Source organism: Carassius gibelio, chromosome B18 (genome assembly GCF_023724105.1).
Source record: "Carassius gibelio isolate Cgi1373 ecotype wild population from Czech Republic chromosome B18, carGib1.2-hapl.c, whole genome shotgun sequence".
Classification (NCBI taxonomy): domain Eukaryota; kingdom Metazoa; phylum Chordata; class Actinopteri; order Cypriniformes; family Cyprinidae; genus Carassius; species Carassius gibelio.
In genome coordinates, this window is record NC_068413.1 from 23,743,142 (window position 1) to 23,768,301 (window position 25,160).

Below are 25,160 nucleotides of genomic sequence, written 5' to 3' on the forward strand. Positions count from 1 at the left end.
AAGAAAGTTAAAATTTGACCATCATTATGCATGTTTTTGGTTTCAGAAGGCCCCTTTGTAGCCCAATAATGTGCCATTCCTGTATGCTTTATGTGGACTACTTTTCTATGCACCTAATAAGAAATGCTGAGAATCTCAGGGGCTCTGTAATAACACATATTTTGGCAATTATGCAACAAATACTTGCGTTGCAAAATGAACTGTGCCCTGAAGACAACAAAACCTGGGCACTTACATATTAGAGATGCAATCAGAAATAAACCAATTATTATTATCATGTACATACAAAATAAAACCTTAAGTACAAAACAAAATCGTTTCACAGTTAAATCATTTTATTAAGAAGATAATAAATACAAATGCAAAAAATATAACGTTTTTACAATTGTTGGGAAATGCCTAAATAGTAATAAATTGTTCTCAAGAGGTAAATAAATAAATTTACAGCGTAAACTTACAATGGGCAAAATATCACAGATGTTTGGAACCAAACAAGCTAGCACCTTTAAAACAAATGACTTCCAGGATGAAACTGAGAGACATCCCAAAGGTGTAAATGATCATATGTAAACCACTAGTAAAGGCAAAAAGTGGTCTTACAAAGACAACTGCTCTGTCATTACAAAATATATGCATCTTATCTCTAATGTGTTACAGTGGTTTCTGACACAACTGATTGGTGGGCATCTTGTTTTCAGACTGAAAGAAACTTTACAAACAATAAACTGTGGTCTAATCTTCACAAACTGTAAATACTATCTAAACTAATTTGATTTACACAGGAACAAAGTGACAAAAGCAACTATAAAAAAAAAAAAGCACCATGTTAGATATGAAAAGATTTAGAACTTCTATCCTTTTCTCCTGAAGGCCATGTGAAGAGTGTACAATCGACAAAGAATGACTGTTTGCTGTAATTACAGGCGTGTACATGGAAAAAAAATGTGCAAAAAACCTGAAGATCAGAACTGTTTTGACTTATTCCCATATGACAGAAAACAGAAAGCAGGTGTGGTGTGTATGAAAGAGAGACAGTGAGAAAACCTAAAAACATTAGCGTACTAAGAGAAAGGTTAGACCAGCTAAACCCACTCCTGCTGCTGCAAACAGTGCTGTCTTCATGGAGGACTCTTGGTTCATCTGTCTTGCATTGTGGAAAAACCTGCAGAAACCCTCCTACAAAAGACAAGACAGATCAGGATGAGATTCACATTTTGCTTCCCATATGATCCAGTTAGATCAGTATGTTGGACCTCATTAGACAAAGTAGCTAAAATGTCAACAATATACAGAGAGATTGCATAATGGCACAGCCTACTTACACACTCAGAACATATGAGAGTATTACATAACCCTGCTCTCAGGAGGAGCGGCACATACATCTTTAACATTTCAAATTAAATATTCCTCAGAGCTGTGGAGTAGAGGATCATCCACATGTCAGAATCTAGTGAGCAGCCTAACAAAACAGCATACTGAATACTGCTTTGGCCAAACGTAGCAGACATAATCCATGCACTCCTGACAACAGGACAAATGGAAGAGTAAAGGAACGCTCACTTTGGCACATCCTATTAAAACTGCTCGTTCTTCTCTCTTTACAGCCTTCAGAAGCATTCCCAGTGTCAGGAACAAGTGGATAGTGTATTTTTGATACCCGGCATAAATATTAAACTAATACACGGCATCTTGGATCAAGTCAAAAGATTTTATGTTTGTTCAGAGCATTTGACTGCAGATTGTTTTTGTAAACAAGGAACCGTGTAATGGAGAGTTTGCAAATAAACTTCCATTGAAAGAAGCAGCAGCCTATCATATTAGATCTGATAGCCGCTGCATCGCAAACTAGAAGTAAACCATTTCATAAAGCTTTGTCCATAAATGTGTGTTGATAATTTTAGCCAATCATTTAGAAGCTGCCTCCTATTTATAAGGGATCATTTCAGTAAAAAAAATATAATAATATAGTACAGACCAAAAGTTTGGAAACATTACTATTTTTAATGTTTTTGAAAGAAGTTTCTTCTGCTCATCAAGCCTGCATTTATTTGATCAAAAATACAGAAAAAAAAGTAATATTGTGATATATTATTGCAATTTAAAATAATTGTTTTTACATTTATTATACTTTAAATTATCATTTATTTCTGTGATGCAAAGCTGAATTTTAGGATCATTATCACATGATCCTTTAGAAATCATTCTAACATGATGATTCATTAACAAAGTTGGAAACAGTTCTGCTGCTTAATATTTTTTCAGAACATGTGATACTTTTTTAGGATACTTTGATGAATAAAAAAAAAAAAGCAGCTATGTTTTTAAAATATCAATATTTTGTAATAACACTATACTGGTCAGTAATTTGGGGTCAGTAATTTCTTTTTTCTTTCTTTTTAAATAAAATCAATACTTTTATTCAGCAAGGATGTGTTAATTTGATAAAAAGTGATAGTAAATAAAATATATTCAATTCAATTCAAGTTTATTTGTATAGCGCTTTTTACAAAACAAATCGTTACAAAGCAACTTTACAGAAAATTATGTTTCTACAATATTTAGTAGTAGCTAGTAGTTTGTGCACATTTGACAGGATTTTAGAAAAAATTATAATAATAATACAAGACATAGTCAGCTAGACGATGAACTATCAATATTATTAATTAAGTTATTATATGATTCAGTGACACATTTAGCAATAATTGTTAGTTCTGTTTGTTGATTCAGGGTTAGCATCATCTGAGGTCCTCTGAGGGTCAGCATCATCTATATTATTAGAAATATATATATGTATATATATATATATATATATTATTAGAATTTTTATTTTGAATAAATGCAGATCTTTTTAACCTTTTATTCATCAAATATATTAGACAGCAGCACTGTTTCCAACACTCATAATAAATCAGAATATTAGAATGATTTCTAAATGATCATGTGATAGACTGGATGTTACATGTGACACTGACGGCTGGAGTAATGATGCTGAAAATTCAGCTTTGCATCACAGGAATAAATTATTTATTAAAAGTATATTCAAATTGAAAACTATTATTTTAAGTTGTAATAATATTTCACAATATTACTGTTTTTTTTCTGTATTTTTGATCAAATAAATGCAGGCTTGATGAGTAGAAGAAACTTCTTTCAAAAACATTAAAAATAGTAATGTTTCCAAACTTTTGGTCTGTACTGCGTGTGTGTGTGTGTACACTATATATATATATATATATATATAGTGTGTGTAGAAAATCTTTATTAACATTATAAGTGAACCTCAAGAAACAAATTAAAGTATATAAAGTACTGCTATGATCCAATTTTTAGTGCTAGACACGGCTTCGAATCTAGTCTGCAACACCATTTAGACGGCTTCCTCCTCAATGCTCACCCCTCTACTCTGAAATTACTCTGGGCTCTACTCTGGTCTTTCTGTGGCCTAGCATGCCAGTTTCAGAAGCAAACTGATATTTCAAGGGTTAAATATGACAGTTTCAAAAGCAGAAGGCAAAAGCACAGGCGTGCGTGACTGCTGTTTGTAACTGCCTAAGGACCAGAACAAACAGCAGAAGGCTTGAGGAGTCAGTCGGAGCAGCTGTCTTCAGACAGACACCTGCTGCACTGGTCAGAGTCCAGGTGCACTAGCTCACATTCATATGCTGCACAAACTCGGAGTCAATCATGGAGAATGCTAAGCAACTGTATGGTAAACACAATAGAGTAGATGGCTGAGTGGCCATCGGCTCTGCTTTCAACAGCTGACAAATAAAAGAAAAAGAGAAAATAGGGAAGAGAGAAAGAGAGGGTCAAACCAGGACTCTCTAACTCTTCATTCATGCAAATACAAGCTGGCATTTTCCTTAAGCCAGCACATTAATAACTTTAAGACTTCACTATGACACCACTAGTGACGTTTAAAAAGAGTATATTTGCCCCTCATGACATTCCAAATCTTTGATTTTCCCTTGCGGAACACAAAAGAAGAAGCGCAGCAGGTCCTCTTTTTCCATAGAACAAAAGTGGAAGAGAGTGGACAATGTACTCCAAGTCATCTGAAGTCATACAAATGCTTTCTGTGAGGAACAGACTGACATTTTTAATCTTAATTTGCTTAAAATCTTCCTTTCGGTCAAAGCTTATTCCTCTGCATTCAAATTTGGCTAATCTAAATGGCAAACACGATTACTTCTCGTATATTAATGGCTTTAGACCTGAAATATGATAAACAAAAGTTGTATAGACTACTTTTATGCACCTTTTTAAAGCTTGCAAATTGTTCCCTATATAATTATATGGAAAAGAGCAGAAGGTTTGTGAAAATTCATATGTGTGAAATTTTGAAGCTCAAATACTCCATTAAAGTTGACATGAAATAATAATTATCGAACTGTGGTCAAATTTACCATTGTTTGGTGAATTTTCACAGGCAAAATCCAGTCATTTCAATACGAATCCACAAAATCGGGAATTTTGTGCGAGGGCAAAAAGATTTTGAAACAGGTTCAAGCTGGACTTGTAAATTTGCCATGTTAATCAACAGAAATTTGCGTGATTTGAAAGTGACTCTGCTCCTTGCATGGCTACACTATTGACAAAAAATAAATAAAAGAGCCAATTGCCTTTTTGCCCACAAAATTTGGGCAAAGAAAATGTGATTCCACCTTTACTACAAAAACATTAAGAAAGTGGTATTTTTTTAAGCTACATAAAGTGCATTCATTAGACATGATCTTTTAAACAAAAAACAAATCTGTATTAAACCACCCTATGGCTAAACCATTTGCATTTGACGGTGTTGATTCTGCGGAACATGTTAGTCATGAGTGTAATTACAGCAGATATCAGTCTGCATAAATAAACAACATCTCCTGGGGTTCTTGAGGGTATTTAAAGTTGGAACAAGTATTGCTTTCATAGGTCAGTGCCTAGGAGTCTGAAGAACTGGACGCCCACACAGAAAAAAGTCCTTGGTGAGACACTTGAGAGCCTGTTTAAAAGCGTTTTAAAGAGCAGTTCTGCTTCCCCACAAGCATTCCCAGGATTCTTTGGCTTGTCTCACTCTCTAATTGACAAAAACAGGGTGGCCACAAGAAGGTATACACTGCCCTACTCAAAAAACTAGACCAGCATATAACTGACACTGCAATATCTTCCAATGACAGTTTACAATGTGCATATCGAAGTATACAGAAAGGAAAAGCTCATAGATTCTGGTATCAAACGCTGTACAAAATAGGCTGGCTTTCTGAGAGCACAAACGAAAGATCAAACGATGCACTTTAAACACCCACGCAGTTTCATATTAAACCAGAACTGATGTAGAAAAAAGCCCTCACTAAATGGCTCGCTAAAAGTTGAAACTTGACAACTACACCGGGCCTTCCTACTACCTACACATCAACGCTGTACCGCACAAACAAAAAATATGATGGCTTTAAAACCATCATTTACCAGCATAAAGGCCTCTGCCTTAGTCTACTTACCCAGCCTCCGTTTTCCACCAGCCAGTCTTGTTTTTCCCCTCCAAGGTAATCAGCGATGGTCTCGGCCAGTCTCCGGGAGCACTCGGAATTCTCTCCTCTGGACAGGAGCTCACTGGACAGCACTCCAGTGAAAGTAAAGATGGAGACCACCCTCCCCCAGTTCAGTTTCCCATCTACCACCAGTTCCCTCATGACTCTCTGCAGACAATTGCTGGGGTCTGATCCGCAGACGTCCAGGAACTCCAGGGAGAGCGATCGGAATTTGGTTCGGTGCTGCTGCTCCATCTCTTTGGCCAGGTATCTCATGGCCTCTGCTGACTCGCTGGGAGGCGTCTGTTGGATCCCGCTGCAGAAGCCGATGTAATCTTCTGCCAGCATCAAAGTCTGTTCCCTCAACCAACAGGACATTTTCTAAAAGGCAGGGTCATAATACATTAGACAGGGTTTTGTAATATTAGAAATCTTGTTTATCACATGTCCATTCATGCAGCTAAACTTAGTTAAGAGACTAGGGAATATGTGAATGTTTAACATGAATGTCACTCTACAGTATTTAAATAAATTATTATACGAAATAACATCAAACATAGTAAAGTTTTAACTTGAAAATGTTTAATTAATTATTATTTTTGCCATGTTATTTGTCAACTAGGCCTACATTTTAATGGTTTGATGTAAACATCCCTTGCAAAACAAATTACCATAGTAGGCTAAACACAATTTCGACCAAAATGTTAGTTACTGCTGCTATTGTCACTTCTGTCAAATCATAATTAATATTATGTATTCAGGGTTACAAGTTTTCAGAATGTTTTCATTTTGTCATCATTTGTTAGTTATGGCTAAAACCTTTACCAGTTTTATTAATAACTCATTTCATTTCAGTTGTACGTCATTACAGGTTAATTCAAGCAAGCGCTTGCGTTCATGTTTCTATACAACATTAACAGAACGCAGATCAGTTCATAAATGCGTAAATTATTCACAATAAATGCGTATTTTAGCCTGTTTGTTTGGGCTCAGGCTTTCAGGCAAAACATAATAATATTTAGATTCAACAATGTCCACCGTAAACCTGCTTACGTCACGTTTTGTCGCTAGTATTAACATAGAATCCATATGAATGAGCAGAATTTGATAAAAACGGCACTGAGAAATGAAAGGCAGCGCACGCAACACTGTGAAACACAAAGCCGGCTGCGCCATTACGCACAAAGAAGCAAGCCAAAAGAAAGGTTTTAAATATACGTTTTTCTCAATACATTTCAACTAAAGTCTGATTCTTAAAGGCACTGTATAATGAAATTGATAATTTCTCTCTATAAAAGTAAAAATAATAAAGCAGCTCACCCTCCCAGCGATGTCAGACTGCGCTCTCCACCGACAGTTGCACAAACAGCAGTCAGATCTCTAGGAGACGCTCCGTCACTCCACCCAGTGCACACGCTTTATCAACGTACGTCCCCTTTCCGTACGCAGACACGCCTCTCGCGTCAGGACGCCTTCTTTTCATATTGTACTTTCCATTCAATATTTCTGATCCAGAACGATTTTCTGTTTTCAGTATTACGACACAAAAAAATGTAATCATTGACAGTTTTCATTGATTCCCGAAGAATTGTAACTTGCGTAAAAATCTTTTCCAATTCTGTTTTGACGAATTATTTTATTTATTTTCATTTGTTAACATTTCAGTTTTGAACTCGTTTATCACACGGTATAAACACTCAAACAAACACAAAAACAGGAAAATACTTTTAATGCTCCCAAATACAGTGGCAATATTTTATAAACCGCAAACAATAGTAAATATATAGTTTATATTTTCAGGGAACTGCTAACAATACTGATGTGGACAAACAAATCAATTAGCTAATTGGTATTATGATTATATTACATATGATGTCAACACACACTTTAAACCCTATATTATATATATATATATATATATATATATATATATATATATATATATATATTCTACTGCAAGCAAAACTCATTCATGAATGTAAATTTCAAGACTTCTAAAAATATACGTATTTGATCTAGACCAAATGCACAAGTAATCCTACTAAAATATATCTAAAAAAGTATAGTTAATTATATTAAAACATTTATGTTTTAATTAAAAAAATATTTTACATACAAATTCTTGAACGGCAATCCTTTTCAAATAGTGCATTTTATATATATACTTAAATATATTTATATATATTATTATTTATTTATATATATATTTATTTATTTATCTGGTGAGAATCCATGGAAAAGAGACATCTAATTGTGCAAAGATAACTATAAGGATCTCTAGATAAGTCCCACTGTGTGCTGTGATACTGAGAAGCCAAAGTACAAATATCTTCTGACACTGATGTAGAAGAACTCTTCAAGCCCAGATCTGCAACAAAGAAATGAGATAAAATTATGAGATAAAATAGTTCAGTGCAAACCAAGATAATCACCATAGCATATTATAATTCACAAAAGAGGAACTGAGAAGTTTCTATTCTTTACACCTTATGAAGGTTAGACAGAAATGGCTACGGGGAAACAATAACCTATGTTGAGTAATTCCCCTAATGCTCTCAAGGGACAGGCATCACAGTAAGTGTAAAACACCTATATATAGTTCCTGATGCCAGTAAAGACCAAAACCATACTATTCAGTATATTACGTAAGTCACTTCCCCCAGATAACCTGAAGCATACACTAACCCGCAAAGTGTTGTCCCATGAGCCTGAGCAGAACGCGGTCCCATCAGGGGACACTCTGACGGTGCTGACCCGATTTTCATGGCCAAAGAGAATTGCCACTCTTGTACCTTTCAGGACATCCCAGACGTTAATGGTATAGTCATTATATCCTGCAAACAGCAATCGACCTGTAAAAAAAAAAAAAAAAAGTATAGGAAACAAGGGAAAAATATTGTTGTTTAGTAAGTCAAGTCACATTTACTTTATACAATAAAGATTATCAAAGCAGCTTCACATGAATAAACAGGAATATAATATGTAATAATGTTGCAAAATTCAATCCAATTTTCAGCTAAGATAGTACTGTCTCAATTTAATGTTGATTCAATTTAGCTCAGTAACAATGTTGCAAAATGTCTTGGTTATGAAGCAAACTTAATTCAATTATAAAGCAGCTCTGTAGTTAGTAGAGCTGATCAAGTCAGATCAATATTCATTTAGTTCAGTTCAATAACAGTGCAAAGTTCATCAGTTATGAAATGAGTTTAAGTCAGCTCTACAGAAGGACATTTTTTAGCTCAAGACAGGTCAATGTTAATTTATTTCAGTTCAATAACTTACAATGTCTCAGCGTTCAGAATTCAATAAGAGTAGAAAGCTCATCAATTCCTAAACAAATTTGATTTCGCTATAAAGAAGCAGTATATGAAATAAATTGTGCCATTATCCATCTCAATTCAGTTTAAGTTTTGCTTTCCCTCTAGTGTCAGTGGAGTGGAAATATTACAGAATATGTCTTATTTGTCTTATGTAAAATTAATTGCATACATAGTGAAATATTGTTCAGTATAAAGCCACAGACAATTTAAATTTAATTTTAATCACTCTTTTTTGTCATTTGAAAGCTAGATTGAAGATTTAGGTCTTAAGGCTTGGGTTTTTTGTGGTACTTTTATGGACTTTGTTTAATATTTTTGTAGCTTTCCACTGTCAATCCCCTTTTATTGCATGGAACAAGAATTCAGCTAAACTTCTCCTTTTGGGTTCCACAAAAGTCATACAGGTTTGGAACAACATGAGGGTAAATAAAATGATGACAGCATGTTCAACCCTTCCATTATAACTTATGTATGCTACGCGTTTTTGAAGACTACAGTATATCTTTATACTCTTCTTGAGCAATATAACTGTCATAAGTCTACATTCCCTAATGAGACACATGTTAGACACATGCTATCCTAGCAAGTGTGTGTGTCACAGCTGAGGTAATTGCCTGCTCTCTCATTTGACTATGTTATGTAACTTTCCTTGGAAACCCTTGGTTTCATTAGAGCAGATATCTCTCAGTATTAAGCATGTGTCCTGTGTACTAAAATAAGGAATTAGCAGAAACCTGTATAGTCAGTGCACTTACAGTGCCTTGCTAATGTATTCATACCCCTAAATTTTTTTCAAGTTTTTAATTTATGTATTTTTTTATGTTGCTGCCTTATCTTTAACTACTTTAAATTACTTTGAATCCCACATCAATATACACTCCATACACTATAATGATAAAGCAAACCTTATACACGATAAACAGGTTTTTATACAGGTTTTTAACATCTTTGCAGATTTATTGAAATAAAAAAAAACTTAAATGATTCTATTGCATAAGTATTCACACCCTTATCTGGAACAGTTGAATTTAGCTCAGGAGCATTAATATTGCCTGTAAATGTTACTACACGTCAAGTGAAGTTAAACTGTGGCGAATTCAAATTTGGAAAGGCATACATGCCTTAATAAAAGGTCTAACAGCTGATAATGCATATCAGAGCAAATACCAAGCCCTGAGGTCAAAAGAACTTCCTGTAGAGGTCAGAAACAGGTTTGCATCAAGCCACACATTTGGAGAAGAGTTTAGAAAAAAGATCTACTTCATTGAAGGGTCACAAAAGCAGGTTGTGTCTGTTACCCTTAATGGAAGAAGTCTGAAAAAACCAGGACTCTTCCTAGAGCTGGCCTTCTGGCCAAACTGAGCAACTGATGGAGAACCACACTAACTAGATGGCCACTCTAGTTAAGCTCCATGATCATATGATGGGAGATACAAATGGAAGAAACCTACAGAAGGACAAACATAACTCCAACACTCCACTGATTTGGGCTTTATGTATTGTGGCAAGACTCAATCCTTTTTTCAGTGAAGACACATGAAAACACACTTAACATTTGCACACACACACACACACAAAAAATCTGGTCTGATGAACCTCAATTCCTAACATTATGTTTGAAGGAAACCATCTCCGCTCATCGCCGGTGGAGTACCATCCCAAAAGTAAAGTGTGCTGGTAGCAGCCTCATGCTGTGGGGCTGTTTTTTCAGCATTAGGGACTAAGGGACTCATCAGAATAGTACACAAGCTCAATGCACCAAAATATTGATATTAGCTTTAATGAAAACCTAGTCAAGAGCATTCAAAACCGCAGACTGGGTAGAAGGTACACTTTCCAACAGGACAATGAAGTACACAACAAGAGTGGTTTATAGACAACTGTGAATTTCCTTTAGTGGCGCTGCCACAGCCTGAGCTTGAACCCAATCAGATATTTCTGGAGAAACCTGAAAATGTGCATCTGCCCCATCCAACCTAAGCTTGAGAGGAGAAGAGATGAGGAGAAGAATTGCCCAATGCTGATGAGCAAAGCTTGCCTCATCAAACAAAAAAGACTTGAGACTGTAAAGATGCTTCAGCTAGATGTACTTATTTCACCTAGAGCAGTGTATAAGAGTCAGTGTATCACATGTAAGTGAGATGTCAGAGCAACTTGATGATCGATGCCCAGTTCAAGAAATAATTTCCCAAATGAAAATTCTGTCATCACCCTCATGCTGTTTCAAACCAGTGTGACTTAATACGGTTACAACATACAGAGAAATCTAGCTCTTTGGAATGCAATGAAAATAAAATGGTTTTCAAGCTTCAAAAAGCACATAAGTGAATCAGCTAGGCTTCATGACACATACATTCTATAAGTCTTCTTTTTTTTTAACACCAAACTCTAACACAAAAAAAACATGTCACATCATGTTTTGACATTAATGACGATACAGTCAAAAAATATGGATGTTTGATATCAAGTCTGGCATGACAGGTTTTTGAAGGAATGGTTTACCATGTTTTAATCCCTGTATGACTTTCTTTTTTCTGTAGAACACCTATATTTTGAAGAATGTTTCAACAGTTTTTTTGCCTATGCAATTAAAAGTCAATGGGGGTCCAAAACAACAAATAACCCCATTAACTTTCATTTGAATTCCCATATTCTTTTGTATTCCACAGAGATAAATAAATAAATAAATAAATACAGGCTTGGAACAAGATGGGGTTGAGTAAATTATGACAACATTTAGATTATTGGGTCAGCTATCCTTATCATTATTCATATTTGAAGGTACAATCACTCAGTTGTGACTTAAGAGCTGATGTAAATTGATGTTGATCAGCTTATGTAAAGATTGCCAGTGAATAATGAGTACTTATATTAATTTGATGGCCCCTTTGAACCTGTTCACTTTAACCCTAAGAGTCTATTACCCTACTAATACTATAATGTGAGTAAGCTGACATGTAGTTTTAAAGGTAGCCTACCTAAAGTCAAGGGGACCATCCAAATTGTAAACTTAAATGTTTGTCTGTTGTCAAACAAAGTTGTCATATAGGCTTAAAATATAGCAGACATATGGAGCAAATTTATGACACTTTTGTGGCTGGTGCTTTTATGGTAAAGTCCTCAATCAGTTTAAAAATATGAAAAAGAACACCTGGGACATTCTCCGTTTGTGTTTATTGACAAAACTAAGAAAATTGGGATGGCATGAGGGTGAATTAATGTTTTTTGGTAATAACATTTATTCATATACATTTTTATTTTTATTTTTAGTTGAACACCACTTTAAGGGCCTTTGTCCACTTTCTTACCACTGAGGGAAAAGTCCACACTAGAGGCTCCAAATATGATACTCTCTTTGGAGTAGATGGCAACCTCACGGTCAGCTCGCAGGTCATACAGGCGACACTGAAACAACAGGAAAGTTCACAGTGAGATCAGTGTAAACATACAGAGTCTTATTCATTGAGTCTCAGCGATCATTGGCTGACTAACAGGTGACTAACATGATCTGATTTTAAAACAAGGACACACTGCATGGACCTTGACCTGGAATATAACAACAGCAGCCTTACTAAATCCTAAGCATTCAAACATCTATTCTAATGCACTCTCGCACATCATCAGTCAACTGAGTATCTCTTAACCTAATTTGATCAACATTATTAAATCATCAAGTCATCAAAAATTCATTGTGTATCATTATCTAAACCAATTATCAAGCCATTGATTCAGTCTGGCTCAAGAGGGTGTGTTTGGAGGAGGAATATTAATCAGTGGACACAGGGTTACAGGTTTTACACTATTGATTGTGAATCTTTCTGTCAAAACTTTGTAATCTCTGAGAAGCCAACTGTTTGTTTTGAACTGATATGGGCTAACTGGTGTGTTGTAATATAGTAAAAACTTACCGTAGCGTCATCAGATCCAGTTGCAAAAGCATCTCCGCTAGGGTAATACCTGCATTCATATAGAAGGTTCAAATTTCCATAGACAATTAAAGAGATAGTTCACCTAAAAATAAAAATTTGGTCATTGATTACTAGCCCTCATGTCATTCCAAACCGGTAAGACCTTTGTTCATCTTCTGAACACAAATGAACATATTTTTGATGAAATCCGAAAGCTCTCTGACCCTGAACTACTGATGTCATATGGACTATTTTAATGATGACCTTATTACTTCCTGGCCTTGAATGCATCAGTTGCATCACTGTTTATGCTGGGTAAGAAAGCTATCAGATTACATTAAAAATATCTTACTTTGTGTTCCGAAGATGAATGAAGGTCTGACGGGTTTGAAATATTTTTTTGGGTGAACCATCCCTTTAAAACACATAGACGACACTATGACTATGTCCACACTACAGATTCCCAATTCTAACTCTTTCCTAAATGTTTTTGGGTTTGTGAGGTTGGCCACATGCGCTTTTATCATTTTAGCACTGTATATGCTGTGCATACATGGCACAATTATGTAGCACCCTATTACAATAAACACGTTTGGCTATTTTAGCTTTGAACATTGGTAAAAAGTACACCAAATCAAGCATACAGGCGTTTAATCTCCCAATATAAGCAATTTAGGTACAATTGGGATGTTTCATGTTTTATCATGACACTGACTGTACCTCTATGTACAAAGAAAGGCCAATTTAGAAATGCTTCACTGTAACTGATGTGGAAGAACAGGTTTGCATAAAACCCAGACATGAACCCAAATTGAATGTAAATGGTAACTGCAAGTCAAAACCCATATTCCAACATCAGTCCCTGACCTTCCTGATGCTCTGTGTGGAAGTGAATCCCCACAGGCATGATGCAACACCTAGTGGAAATTATTCACAGATGAGTGGAAGCTGTTATAGCAGCAGAGGCCAATTATTGTCTATGGTTTTACATTTAAACATTTAATACACATATGGGTGCATTTCTTGGATGACTATGTCTAACGACACGAGTAGAGTAATGCATCAAACACTGAACACAATACAAATCTGAACAGTTAAATAATAACTTAATACACTTAAAGCTGCAGTCGGTAACTTTTGACTCTCTAGCGGTTAATAAACAGAACTGCTTGCATCTTGCAGAAGAACATCGTAGCCAGAACTACTTCTGTCTGTTTATGTCTATGAAGAATCACAAAGGTACTGGGCTACTCCGCCGCGGTACCCCCGAAGCAATCTAAAATAGTCTGAATATAAACACTTATTATAGGTGCACCCGAGTGATTCAGGACAAGCTAAAAACACCAAGGACCACTGGGAGGAGCCAGAGGAGCTTGATTTTTTCACAGATGATCTGTCTCATATTCTACTGTCAGGACATAATGACAGGTTTAACAAATATGTAAAAAATATATTTTTGCAAAAGTTACCTACTGCAGCTTTAAGATAGTACATGTGTGTTTTTTGTTTAAATGCAGTACCCCAACAGTCCATGCACTCACATTATTATTATTAATTATTATTGTTGAAAACAAGTTTTTGCTGTTGTTTTTTGTTCAGTGAACAGAAGTTGTTGGAAAAAATATATATTTTGTAACATTTTCTTTACCATCACTTTTGGCTAATTTCACGAATTTGATCAATTCCACTTCTGAATAGAAGTATTTACGACTTCTTTTTTCTTTTTTAAGTTTAACATAATGTTTACCCAAATGTTTGAATGATAATATATCACCTTTTCCACAAAAATATTAGGCAGTACAATTGTTTTCACCAATTATAACATTCTTTTCTAAATTCTTTAACATTAAATCAACATTTTAGAATGACTTCTGAAGGATAATGTGGCACTGAAGACTAAAGTAATGACAGCTATAAATTCAGCTTTGCCATCACAGGAATAAATTACTTTTTACAAAATATTATAATAATTATTATTATTTCGATGATTTTTCACAATATTACTATTTTGATCAAATAAATGTAGCATTGGTGTGCATAACAGACTCCTTTAAAAAAATTCAGAAAATTTTTTAATTATTCCAAACTAGGGCTGTCAAATTGATTAATTGCAATTAATTCCATCCTAAATAAAAGTATGTGTTTATATATTGATACACACACACACACACATGCACATGTAAATATTTTTTAGCTATATACATGTATGTGTTTGTATGTAAATAAATACATATACATACACAGTATTCATACACAAATGACGTAAACACAAACTTTAATTTAGGATGCAATTAATTGTGATTAATCGATTTGACAGCCCTACTCCAAACTTTTGACCAGTAGTGTATATATACACAGTGTACAATCTATTATATAATCTATATCAATATGTATATAAATGTTATAAAACTAATGGCTGCTTTTATTGTTCTTTAGCTTTTCATGCCAAATAAGCAATTATGATGAATATTGATAGATCGGAATAAAAACACTTCAAATCCGACTGTTTACAGTGAAGTCAGATTTTGAACAAAGTCTTATATTTCCCTGATTTATTTCCACATAATAAAGCAGCAAAGATCAGATTAAAAAAATATCAGATTCAATGAGATTTTTGCTGTTCACAATTTTATTCGGTGAGTGTAAGAACTGTGATGTGAACATAGCTTAAGAGGATTATCAGAAAGTGGCAGTCACTCACTTCACACTGTTGATGTCGGACTCATGCGTTTCAAAGGACTGAACATTCTGTCCCGAGCGCATGTCCCACACATTAGCCTTCTTATCACAGCCCTGAAACATACACACAGCACTTTAGAGACCAGCAGAACAACACTTACACACAACAGGGTGTATCTCAGGAGAATGATGTCCTAAAAATAGTTACGTTGTGACTGAACAACATCCTAACATGTCAAATCAATCCACATGACTTCTAACGTTAATTATGGCCATTTAGAAATGATTATTTGTATCTATTGCTTTCTTTCATCTTCATAAACTGAAATTAGTATTTCACTGACTCTTCTGTAAGGATAATAATCTAACATGTGTTATATGGGTGGGGGGTTGGGGTGTGTGTGTAAAACAGTATATGCGTCAATGGTGTTTTGAGGATCTGACCCCTGATACAAAGGTGTTTCCTGTTTCAGAGGGCGCAAGGTTCAACGAAAGAACATCAGCTGAGTGACCGTGGAAACTTTGTAGCAGCTGCCCGCTCTCGACATCCCATAATGCACATGTCCCATCACCACTTGATGTGAGAATCTGCAACACACACACACACACACACACACACACACACACACACACACACACACACACACACACACTTCTGTGTCTGACTTGAATATATGGATAAGCAAGTGTAGATCACTATATGTGATCTATATGTAACCTTACATTTTATAATTACCTGAAAAGAAAAAGAATAAAAGTATATAAAAAAAATACCTATGTCACCCTCTAGTGGAGATATTGATTATTAGCATGTCAGGACCACAAACACATGCAGCAATACAATATTTGTTGTTTCCTCAACTTTCCTGAAGAAATTATATTAAAACAACCAGCATCAGGTTGAGTAAATGACACAATGTTACATTTTATGTGAATTATCCCTAATTATCTATTAGTTTGAGAATCTAAACCCTAAAAAAACATAATCACTGGAATCATCTTCTATGAATAGATGTACTGAATCCCCTGTCTTGACGAAAACAAAACATTTCACTTCGTCTTTTTATTATCTTTGTCACTGACAGGAACATAATCACGAAAGAGGAACAATCCGTGATGTGAGATGAGGCAGAGAGAGAAAACCCCCAACCATTTTTTCGAAACACTCATGACAAACACAAACCCAACAGAAAGCCGTAGTGATTATTTTTAGAATTAATTATTCCAAATGACTGTTATGCTCACCGAACAGACCAAATCACCGGACCCATGCTGAAAAAGCAATAAAAAATGCTTTTCTTACTGATCCATGACAAGGTTAGTTTTAAAAGCAGAAATCACGTAAGGGGAACTTCAGGGGATTGCTGTGATATTTGCTATGAGAAATGTGTTTATGTTCTGTAAATATCTGCTAAATCATTATTAAACCATGAATTCATATAATTTGACCATTTCAGCAAATAGTGCACTGCGGCTCAAAAAAAAAAAAAAAATAAAGTAAAAAATAATTTCCTTCACTTTTAGAGCTGTGCATGTAATGTGTTGGTGTGATTTAGAAATAAATTAATAAATATATACAGTTAGTGCAAAAATCCATGAATGCAACCTCACACAGGGTCTGATGCCTATTCAAAAAGAATGTGTTTTTATCACTTATAAAAAAAATTACAAAAACATAATCAAAATCAAAGAACACATTTTTGTAAAGAGCTATTGATTAAGATGTAAAACCTTTAAAGCAGCAACAGTTATTACCTTATTAAATAATGGTGGAACATAAATGTATTCATAATAAATATTACATTACCACTCATGACATATAGAAATTAATTTGTGCTATAATTCCAGTGGTACTAATGATATTTGTATAGCATTATTTACCCTATTCCTAACTCTCAAATAAACTTTAAAAAGCTAAAATTAGTCAAGAACACATCAAATTTCCTAACAAGTTTTTTTTTAATCTGTGAGTGTTTTCAAAATGTAGGCCATCACAAGCATAACCAACCCTGTTTACACACACACACACACACACACACACACACACACACACACACACACACACACACACACACACACACACACGCACACACACACACACACACACACACTCACCTGCATGTCAGAGTTGGTGAAGCTGCAGGATGACAGATAGTTGGTGTGCATGGCCACAGATTTCTTTTTAGCTGCCAAGTTCTCATTTTTATCCAAAGAAAGAGGATAGACGGAACATTTATTATCCAAACCACTGAACGAAAAACAAAGAGAAATGTTAACATTTTGTAGAAATGCACAGAGATAAGGTTTTAAGATAAGGATTAAGGTTAGCAGTGACCTACGAAATTATGAAACTAACTACTACTACTAATAATGCTTATGACACTCTCATGATATTTACCCACAAGCCACAGCACAGCCAGAAGGAGCATAAGCACAAGCCATGACCCAGGTGCAGGGCATAGTGACCGCATGCTCCTATATAATGCACATCAACATAATACATAATACATAATATACATGAAAATGAAAAATGGACGATTGATCAAGGTCTGGGTTTTCATGGTAAAACTAAACAACTGCATTGAAGGGGCATGCATGCCTAATTAATTACTAAAATTATGTTTCTGTTCTTTTTCATTTCAACAAACCACATACACAAATATGAAAACTTATTTAAACTACTTTTCTCCATACATGTTTTAAACCCATGCATAAAAAACATGCAATGAAAATGCAGGTTATTTTAATAATAACACTAAAAAAAACTATGTAAACATATGTCTGAGTATTTCAATAGTCCTGTATATATATATATAAGAAAAAAGATTCTGCATGTCTGATGTGTTAATGTGTGTGATTATATTGCTGCCAGATTAGTTTGGCACTAATACCCTGGGTTTCCATTAGAGTGCATTACAACTATAAAACGTGCAGATTATTATTTTGAAAAGCTCTAGCACTGCAAAACATCACCCAAGAATACTGTGTGACACAGATAGAAAGATTTACCTTATTGGTTGTATATGCATCCCACACAATGACTTTTCCATCCTATAGGAGAGATTTAATGTTTCAGTAAATATTTTTTTTTTTCTATTTGAAGCAACAAAAAATGAGAAACAAAGCAATTTTAAATAGCCGATGACAACTAGATTAAGAAGCAAACAAGAGAAGAGAAAAATGTTAAGGGGAGGGCGTGTGTGTTAGTGGTTTAAGAATGTGGGGTGTTTAAGTGCTTGTGGAATAGATGTGTTTTCAAATGTTTTCAGATAGGTCCTTCAAAGTATCTTGGAGAGGTAAGGTGTCCATTCGCAACATCTAACTACTGGGGTGCCTCAGGGCTCAGTTCTTAGACCATTGTCTTGGCTTTTCATATCACTGCTGATGACACTCAACTCTACCTCTCATTCCATAATGATGATCCAACGAAAGCTGCTCATGCATGTGCAGTGCTATCGAACCTTCACAATTAATCCAGAAAGCAGCAGCAAGATTAATTTTTAATGAGCCGAGTCGAAGAAAATGCAAGGCATTTATGTTTGCCTACAGAACAGCCACTGGCTCTGCACCCTTGTTATGCGCCCCCTAGAAGCTTGCATTCTGCAAGTTAATGTCGCTTTATTGTGCCATCCCAAAGAGGCACAAAATCACTTTCACAAACTTTTTAATTAAGTGTTCCCTCTTGGTGAATTGACCTGCCCAACTTAATCTGAGCAGCTGAATCCTTAGCCATCTTCAAGAATTGGCTAAAAACACATCCCTTCCTCTTAAGCTAACTGAGACTTCTTACAGGACTTGCGTATCATAGCTCTATTGTTGATTTTGATTGCTTCCATTGTTCTCATTTGTAAGTCGCTTTGGATAAAAGCATCTGCTAAATGACTAAATGTAAATGTACACAAAAAACAGTTGTTAGGTTCTGTGATGATATGTCCTGTTACCTGAGAGGAGCTGACGATTCTTCTCTTGTCCCGGCACCAGTCCATGCACAGCACTTTATTTCCATGTCCTTTTAAGGTTCTCCTAGTCTTCATGACAAATTGACCTAGAGCCTCTATCTTCTCTGCCACTTGATGCACTGAAGTCAGAAAACAAATCTCCATTAACCACAGCACCACCTGAAGCAGCATGTTTCCTAAACTAACCCACTTACTGTAAATAAGCACAGACATACACATAACATACAAAACACAGACAGCCAACTCCAAACATGACAAAACAACCATATATCCAGTAGTAAAAAAAGCGTTGAGTGCCAGCATAGTAATGCACGAAACTATAGCAGTTAATCTGTATAAATACAAAACATTTCTTTAATGCAGACTTTTTTTTTTTTCATGATTCTACCGGCAACCGTTCCAAAAAAAAACAAAAATAACATGACCTTTTAAAAACAATTTCGAATATCTCAAATATCAAATATGCTAAAAGGTATAGTATACAGGGCTTAATCAATTAAAAGGTTATATTTAAATTGAAATCTCTACGTGAGATTTATATCCTAGTTCTCGTAGTTCCGTATTATTTTATGGATAGATCATATGGACGTAGAATAAAAAGCATTAATGTCTAACCTTCATGTGCATGAATGCAGTCTATAGGGCCTCTCGCCGGGTTTTGACACACAGCCGCTGAGTGTTTTACTCACGTTCGACGTCGTGTAGTTTCGCTCTCTCCTCTTCTAGTTTGCCTTTCAAAGTCTCAGACTCCGCTTTCAGCGTGTGGATGGTTTCACCCTTCGCTAGTCCTTGACAGGCCATCTTTACAAAACACAGACGGATGACGGATATGTCAATAAATATGCTCTTTATTATGAGCCGAGACCGATACTGCAGTCTGCAAAGCTGATGATGCTCTGACGTTAACGCAAACGTCACGTGACACATCACCACCATCAGCATCACATTTATTTCTGGAGCTCACTTCCTGAAGCCTGTCAATCATATTTACATTAGATTTATAAGATTTAATTCATTTTTTTCCCCCACAGTTTCTAAATCTTTTAGCTAAATTGTATTTCCATTAATTGATTGCGTTCGCTGTTTGTAAATTGATTGGTATTTCATTGGTTACTTTTGTGACTACAATACAAATACAAGTAAGAGTGCTGCGCTCTAAGAGCCTAAGTGTGTTTTCAGAAAGCTCACAGATAAAGCACTTTGCACACGTGTTTTTTGTAAGTGATGACATGAGGATTTGGTTTGCAGCATCTGACATCTCTGACAAAAAACTCTGAGCCATTAAAACAACAGGACAAAAGTATCAGCGTTAGTCAGTGTAACAATTTAACAATATCAAATTCTTAAAGATGAAATAAATAATACTGAAACAATAAAATATTGCTTCAAGATTTACTTTCAAAACAGAAAAACAGCCAGTTTTTTTTTTTAAATTAATTAACATCCACAAGTCCCCCATTAACAAATGATGATAATAAATCCAACATAAAAAACATTCACAGATCTGTATTATCAGATGAAAAAAAACAAAAAAAACAAGAAGAGATAAATCTAATCTAATAATAATACTAATTTAACCTCAAAATTGTCCAGGTGGATAAATCTCACAAATGTTAGTGTTCAAATAAAATAAATCAAGATTATTAAGAGCATTTACATTCCATAAATCTGGGCGAGAAAAAGAACATCTTTCAACAGTAGTAGGCTAATGCATATCGATGCAGTTACTTTCTTAAAACAAGCAATGACTTTTAAAACCATCCAAAACTTTTCAAAATGCATTTTTTTAAATAATTCTAATAGACAATTATCATGTGTTTCTGTCCCAAATCATACTCTTTTTATGGTCATTAACATTGTTGTTGATTTTGGTATCACGTTTAGTACTGTCTTGTGATGGCAGGATGTATTTAGTTTACTTAGAAATATAAGTGCTGTGTTTCATGTACAAATTGTTGATGTCTGTTTATGGTATAAGGTGATATTTCATGAGTGTTTTTGTTATATACTCAGAAGTATTCATGTAATGTTAGCAGTTTGAATAGTGATATTGATTCAGTATTAATATATTCACTAAATAAGTAATACAATTAATGGTGGCTGATATGATAGACAGAAATCATGTCTTGAGAGATGAAAGTAATACAATTAATGATGGCTGATTTGACAGAAATCATGTCCTGACTCCTGAGAGACGAAAGCCTTAAAATACACATTGTGTTGTTGAACTGATCCTGAAGCAGCTAAAGTGTGTGATAACATACCAGCTCCACACACAGGGAGCAGTAGTTGATGGGCTCATTCTTCAGATAAATATTCATCAGAGGTTTGTTCTGACTGCAGTTATCACACGGGCCAAACGTGATGGCCAAAAAAGTCTGGTCGCACATCTTTGCGTCTGGTTGCGGCTGGACCTGAACACATGAGGAGAGAGAAAAAAAGAGTGTATTCACAATAACCAAAATCCACACACAAAAACCATGAATGTAACACTATTTGAAAAAAGATACTCTCTGATATGCCCTAACCATATGTCCCATTTCAACGGAAAATGCATAACCACCGGGAACTTGTCAAACCATTTTGTGGGATTTTAAATGTTTATTTTTGCCATGGTTTGTGCATGTACTATACAAACAAAAAAACAGCTGTTAAAATGAGCACAAAATCGTGTCAGTGTTTTATCCAAGTGTTATGAACTAGTAGCCTGACTACGTCAGACTTCCTACTTCCGCTCAATTTCATTTCGCTTCTGTACTCAGTCTAAAACAGCGTCACAGCTTTCTGTTTGCCACCGGTCTGGAAACAGCCGGGCCAATCAACGAACAGAGGGCGGGCTGAGAGCCGTGACGTAGATGCTTAGCGCCGAGTTTTACATTGTAGGTTAGAGAAATCGAAAACCGAAACGACGCCGGAAATGGGAAACGAGACACGGGATGCAATTCGCTCTGTTATGGAGAACATTCAACTCTTTTTCAAACTGCAAAAGTCGTTTACAGCCATGTTCACTCCGGTATTTCGCTCGCATCATCATGTGTTAACAACAGGTTTACAGTGGAAGTTCAGTCATAGATTTGAGTTCGATGCATGATGTTTGTGCTTCGATGCGGCTGTACAGGCGCATAACATACGTCATAACTAAACGAATCTGATTGGCTACGGGTAACCAATGATTTTAAACTTGAGACAAGCGCCCCCTAGCGAGAGAGAAAACACTTCTCCATTATGCCATTCCAGACTCTGTCTACGAAGCAAAGTGAAGTAGCAGAGTCTGGTATTACCAGGCTAATGAACTAGTAGGAAATGTTCTAGAAATGAAACTAATAAATAAATACAAATACTCAAATTTCACAGTACAAATGTTTAGTTTTGCAAATGGAAATACAGAGGCCAATTAAAGCTGCAGTAGGTACCTTTGGTAAAAATGTATTTTTCACATATTTGTTAAACTGTCATTATCTCCTGACAGTAGAATATGAGACAGATAATCTGTGAAAAAAATCAAGCTCCTCTGGCTCCTTCCAGTGGTCCTATTGCCATTTGCAGAAATACACCACTCCCTGTAGAAAAACAACCAATCAGAGCTGCGGTCCGTAACTTTCTTTTGTGTTCAAAATTTACAAAATGTATATAATAAGCGAGTACACCATGAATCCATTTTCCAAACCGTTTTTAGCCTGTCCTGAATCACTAGGGTACACCTATAATAAGTGTTTATATTCAGACTATTTTAGATTGCTTCGGGGGTACCGCGGCGGAGTAACCCAGTACCTTTGTGATTCTTCATAGACATAAACAGAGAGAAGTAGCTCCGGCTACAATGTTCTTGCTAGAGCGCCAAAAGTTACTGACTGCAGCTTTAATGGTCATCAATTTATCTTTTAATAACAACTATAACCAATAACAGACATTTTCATGTTACCAGAGTACAGTAATGTTCAATGTTTGACTGCACTCAGTCACTAACTCAATCTGTTTACCTGAACAGAGCAGTAAAAGGACATGCTTTTGTTTCATAGTTATCTGTAAACACTAACAACATTGTCCAGATTTAAATTATACTGCAAAATCAATTTTTTTAAACGTACCTTTCAAAAGATGTTTGTATCAGGTGTGAGCTTGCAGGCTGCAGTCTTAAGAGTTAGGAGAAAGGGATTGAGCCGGAGAGAAGCAAACGATAAGCTCCTTACTGTAGCATTAAGGTTTTAACCCTGGAGAAGTTTCACCAGCAGAAATAGTAGCCAGTCAGAGAGAGACTCACAAATAGTACTGCTTAAGCTGGTTAAAGCTAAGGCCCAGTACTTCATCAGTGAAACAGCAGCAAAAATAAATAAAAAATACTTATGTGGTTGTCGAATGGCTGTTCAGATTATAACTATGGCCTTTATTGAATCGAGTAAGAGAGGAATCAACACTGGCTTTAAACTGACATTAGAGCAGAACTGTGAAAAGAGCAAAACAAAAATTCTGAACTGCACACAGTCGTGCAAAATGTTTTGAGCCAAATCATGCAGATTAAACCCCACACCTTTTGACCTGCAGATTAAAAGAGAATGACAGAGGAGAGGCAAGGAGAGGAGAGGAGAGGAGAGGAGAGGAGAGGAGAGGAGAGGAGAGGAGAGGAGAGGAGAGGAGAGGAGTTATAGGTTTATGAGATTTCTGTTTTAAGTCACCAGAGGGGGCTGTTTTGACCCTCTCAAACCTAAAGAATCTAGAACGTTTGAACTGCTTAAAGTTTCTCTCTACTGTTTTCTAGGTGGAACTATTGGAATGTTTTTGTTGTTGTTGTTGTTGTTTTTTTGTTTTGTTTTTTTACTTATGTCAGGCACAAGTGTATCACCATAATGTTATTTTATTTATTTTATTATCTTACTGGCTCTGCATTTCTTCTAACAATTAATACCAGCAAAATGTTACCAAGTTAAACTTCACCAAAAAAAGTAAATTCTGTAAACATTTCTGTAACGTAGATCCAAACTGATCAGACTTTTGTTAATCTTAAAAATACATATTAAGATATTTTTATTGAAACATGTGAGGTTTCTTTCCTGCCATAAAAAGGCATTAATAAATCCATATGAATTGAATGGCTATTTAATGCTGTATTGAGAACAGTATTCATCCAAAATTAAGGACAGATCATAAACACAGTGATTGTGTTGTGTTTTAACCAATTATAATTTTTTTTTTTTCAGGATTTAAGTTAATACATTAACCAAGTGTGAGACAAAAAACCCTGTTAACAAAAATCCATTCTAACTCCCTTTTGATAATGTTCCCAATAAGAACATTAAAGACAACATTAAGTGAACATTCCATTTGATTATTTTACAAACATTATGGGCATGTAACTTTTGCATGTTCTCTAAATAATATGAAATTAGTAAATAAAAAATAAATAATAAAAAGGTTGAAATTACAAGTGGTTTGACTAAATGTTTTATAATTTTTATATGAAGAACCTTTTTAATAACTGTTTATTTTCAGTAATATTACGATTACTGACAATGAACATGAATAAATACATAAGGAAATGAAACACAAAATAGAAACAAAAGCAAAAGGCGATCTAAATAGGAAAGGTATTACATATAAATAACTTTTAAAGAACCATGTTTTTAAGGTGTAGGTGGAGAATAATCCATGGTTGAATTTATCTATATTTGATCTATGAGTGGATGACAAAATAACCCAAACTGTTTTACTTTAAACCCAACATTTCATTTCAGAAACATGCACTCACTTTTCAGGCCAAATGTAATTTTTGTAAATTTG

At 35.1% G+C, this 25,160-nt stretch overlaps 2 protein-coding genes across 4 annotated transcripts; both read right to left on the reverse strand.

The window, feature by feature from the left end:
• Positions 1-317: 317 nt before the first annotated feature.
• LOC127977629 (anti-apoptotic protein NR13-like) lies at positions 318-6,982 on the reverse strand. Its single transcript, XM_052582604.1, has 3 exons — positions 6,837-6,982; positions 5,487-5,897; positions 318-1,176 (listed from the first exon to the last, which is right to left on the reverse strand). The coding sequence occupies exons 2-3, from the start codon at positions 5,892-5,894 to the stop codon at positions 1,054-1,056; spliced, it is 531 nt and encodes a 176-aa protein (XP_052438564.1). The 5' UTR covers positions 5,895-5,897; positions 6,837-6,982; the 3' UTR covers positions 318-1,053.
• A 246-nt stretch (positions 6,983-7,228) lies between these two features.
• Positions 7,229-23,621, reverse strand: LOC127977628 (guanine nucleotide-binding protein subunit beta-5b-like). 3 transcript variants are annotated; one of them, XM_052582601.1, is made up of 13 exons: positions 23,474-23,621; positions 21,650-21,799; positions 20,075-20,186; positions 19,368-19,504; positions 18,436-18,477; positions 17,825-17,901; positions 17,542-17,674; positions 15,871-16,014; positions 15,449-15,540; positions 12,748-12,796; positions 12,148-12,244; positions 8,202-8,368; positions 7,229-7,884 (listed from the first exon to the last, which is right to left on the reverse strand). In XM_052582601.1, the coding sequence occupies exons 2-13, from the start codon at positions 21,773-21,775 to the stop codon at positions 7,873-7,875; spliced, it is 1,188 nt and encodes a 395-aa protein (XP_052438561.1). In that variant the 5' UTR covers positions 21,776-21,799; positions 23,474-23,621; the 3' UTR covers positions 7,229-7,872. The 3 variants fall into 3 exon arrangements, with proteins under 3 accessions (XP_052438561.1, XP_052438563.1, XP_052438560.1); XM_052582603.1 differs by lacking the exon at positions 23,474-23,621 and adding an exon at positions 22,799-22,818; XM_052582600.1 differs by lacking the exon at positions 23,474-23,621 and adding an exon at positions 21,896-22,031.
• Positions 23,622-25,160: the final 1,539 nt, after the last annotated feature.

What these genes read in the sequence shown, in the direction of transcription:
- LOC127977629 (XM_052582604.1), bottom strand. Translation starts at nt 5,894, where the DNA reads ATGTCCTGTTGGTTGAGGGAACAGACTTTGATGCTGGCAGAAGATTAC. An exon ending in TGGTGGAAAACGGAGGCTGG is followed by an intron (nt 1,177 to 5,486) that starts GTAAGTAGACTA and finishes TGTCTTTTGTAG; the next exon opens with GAGGGTTTCTGCAGGTTTTT.
- LOC127977628 (XM_052582600.1), bottom strand. Translation starts at nt 21,925, where the DNA reads ATGGGACATATGGTTAGGGCATATCAGAGA. An exon ending in TGGTTAGGGCATATCAGAGA is followed by an intron (nt 21,800 to 21,895) that starts GTATCTTTTTTC and finishes TCATGTGTTCAG; the next exon opens with GTCCAGCCGCAACCAGACGC. An exon ending in GCTCCCTGTGTGTGGAGCTG is followed by an intron (nt 20,187 to 21,649) that starts GTATGTTATCAC and finishes TGTTTTGTAAAG; the next exon opens with ATGGCCTGTCAAGGACTAGC.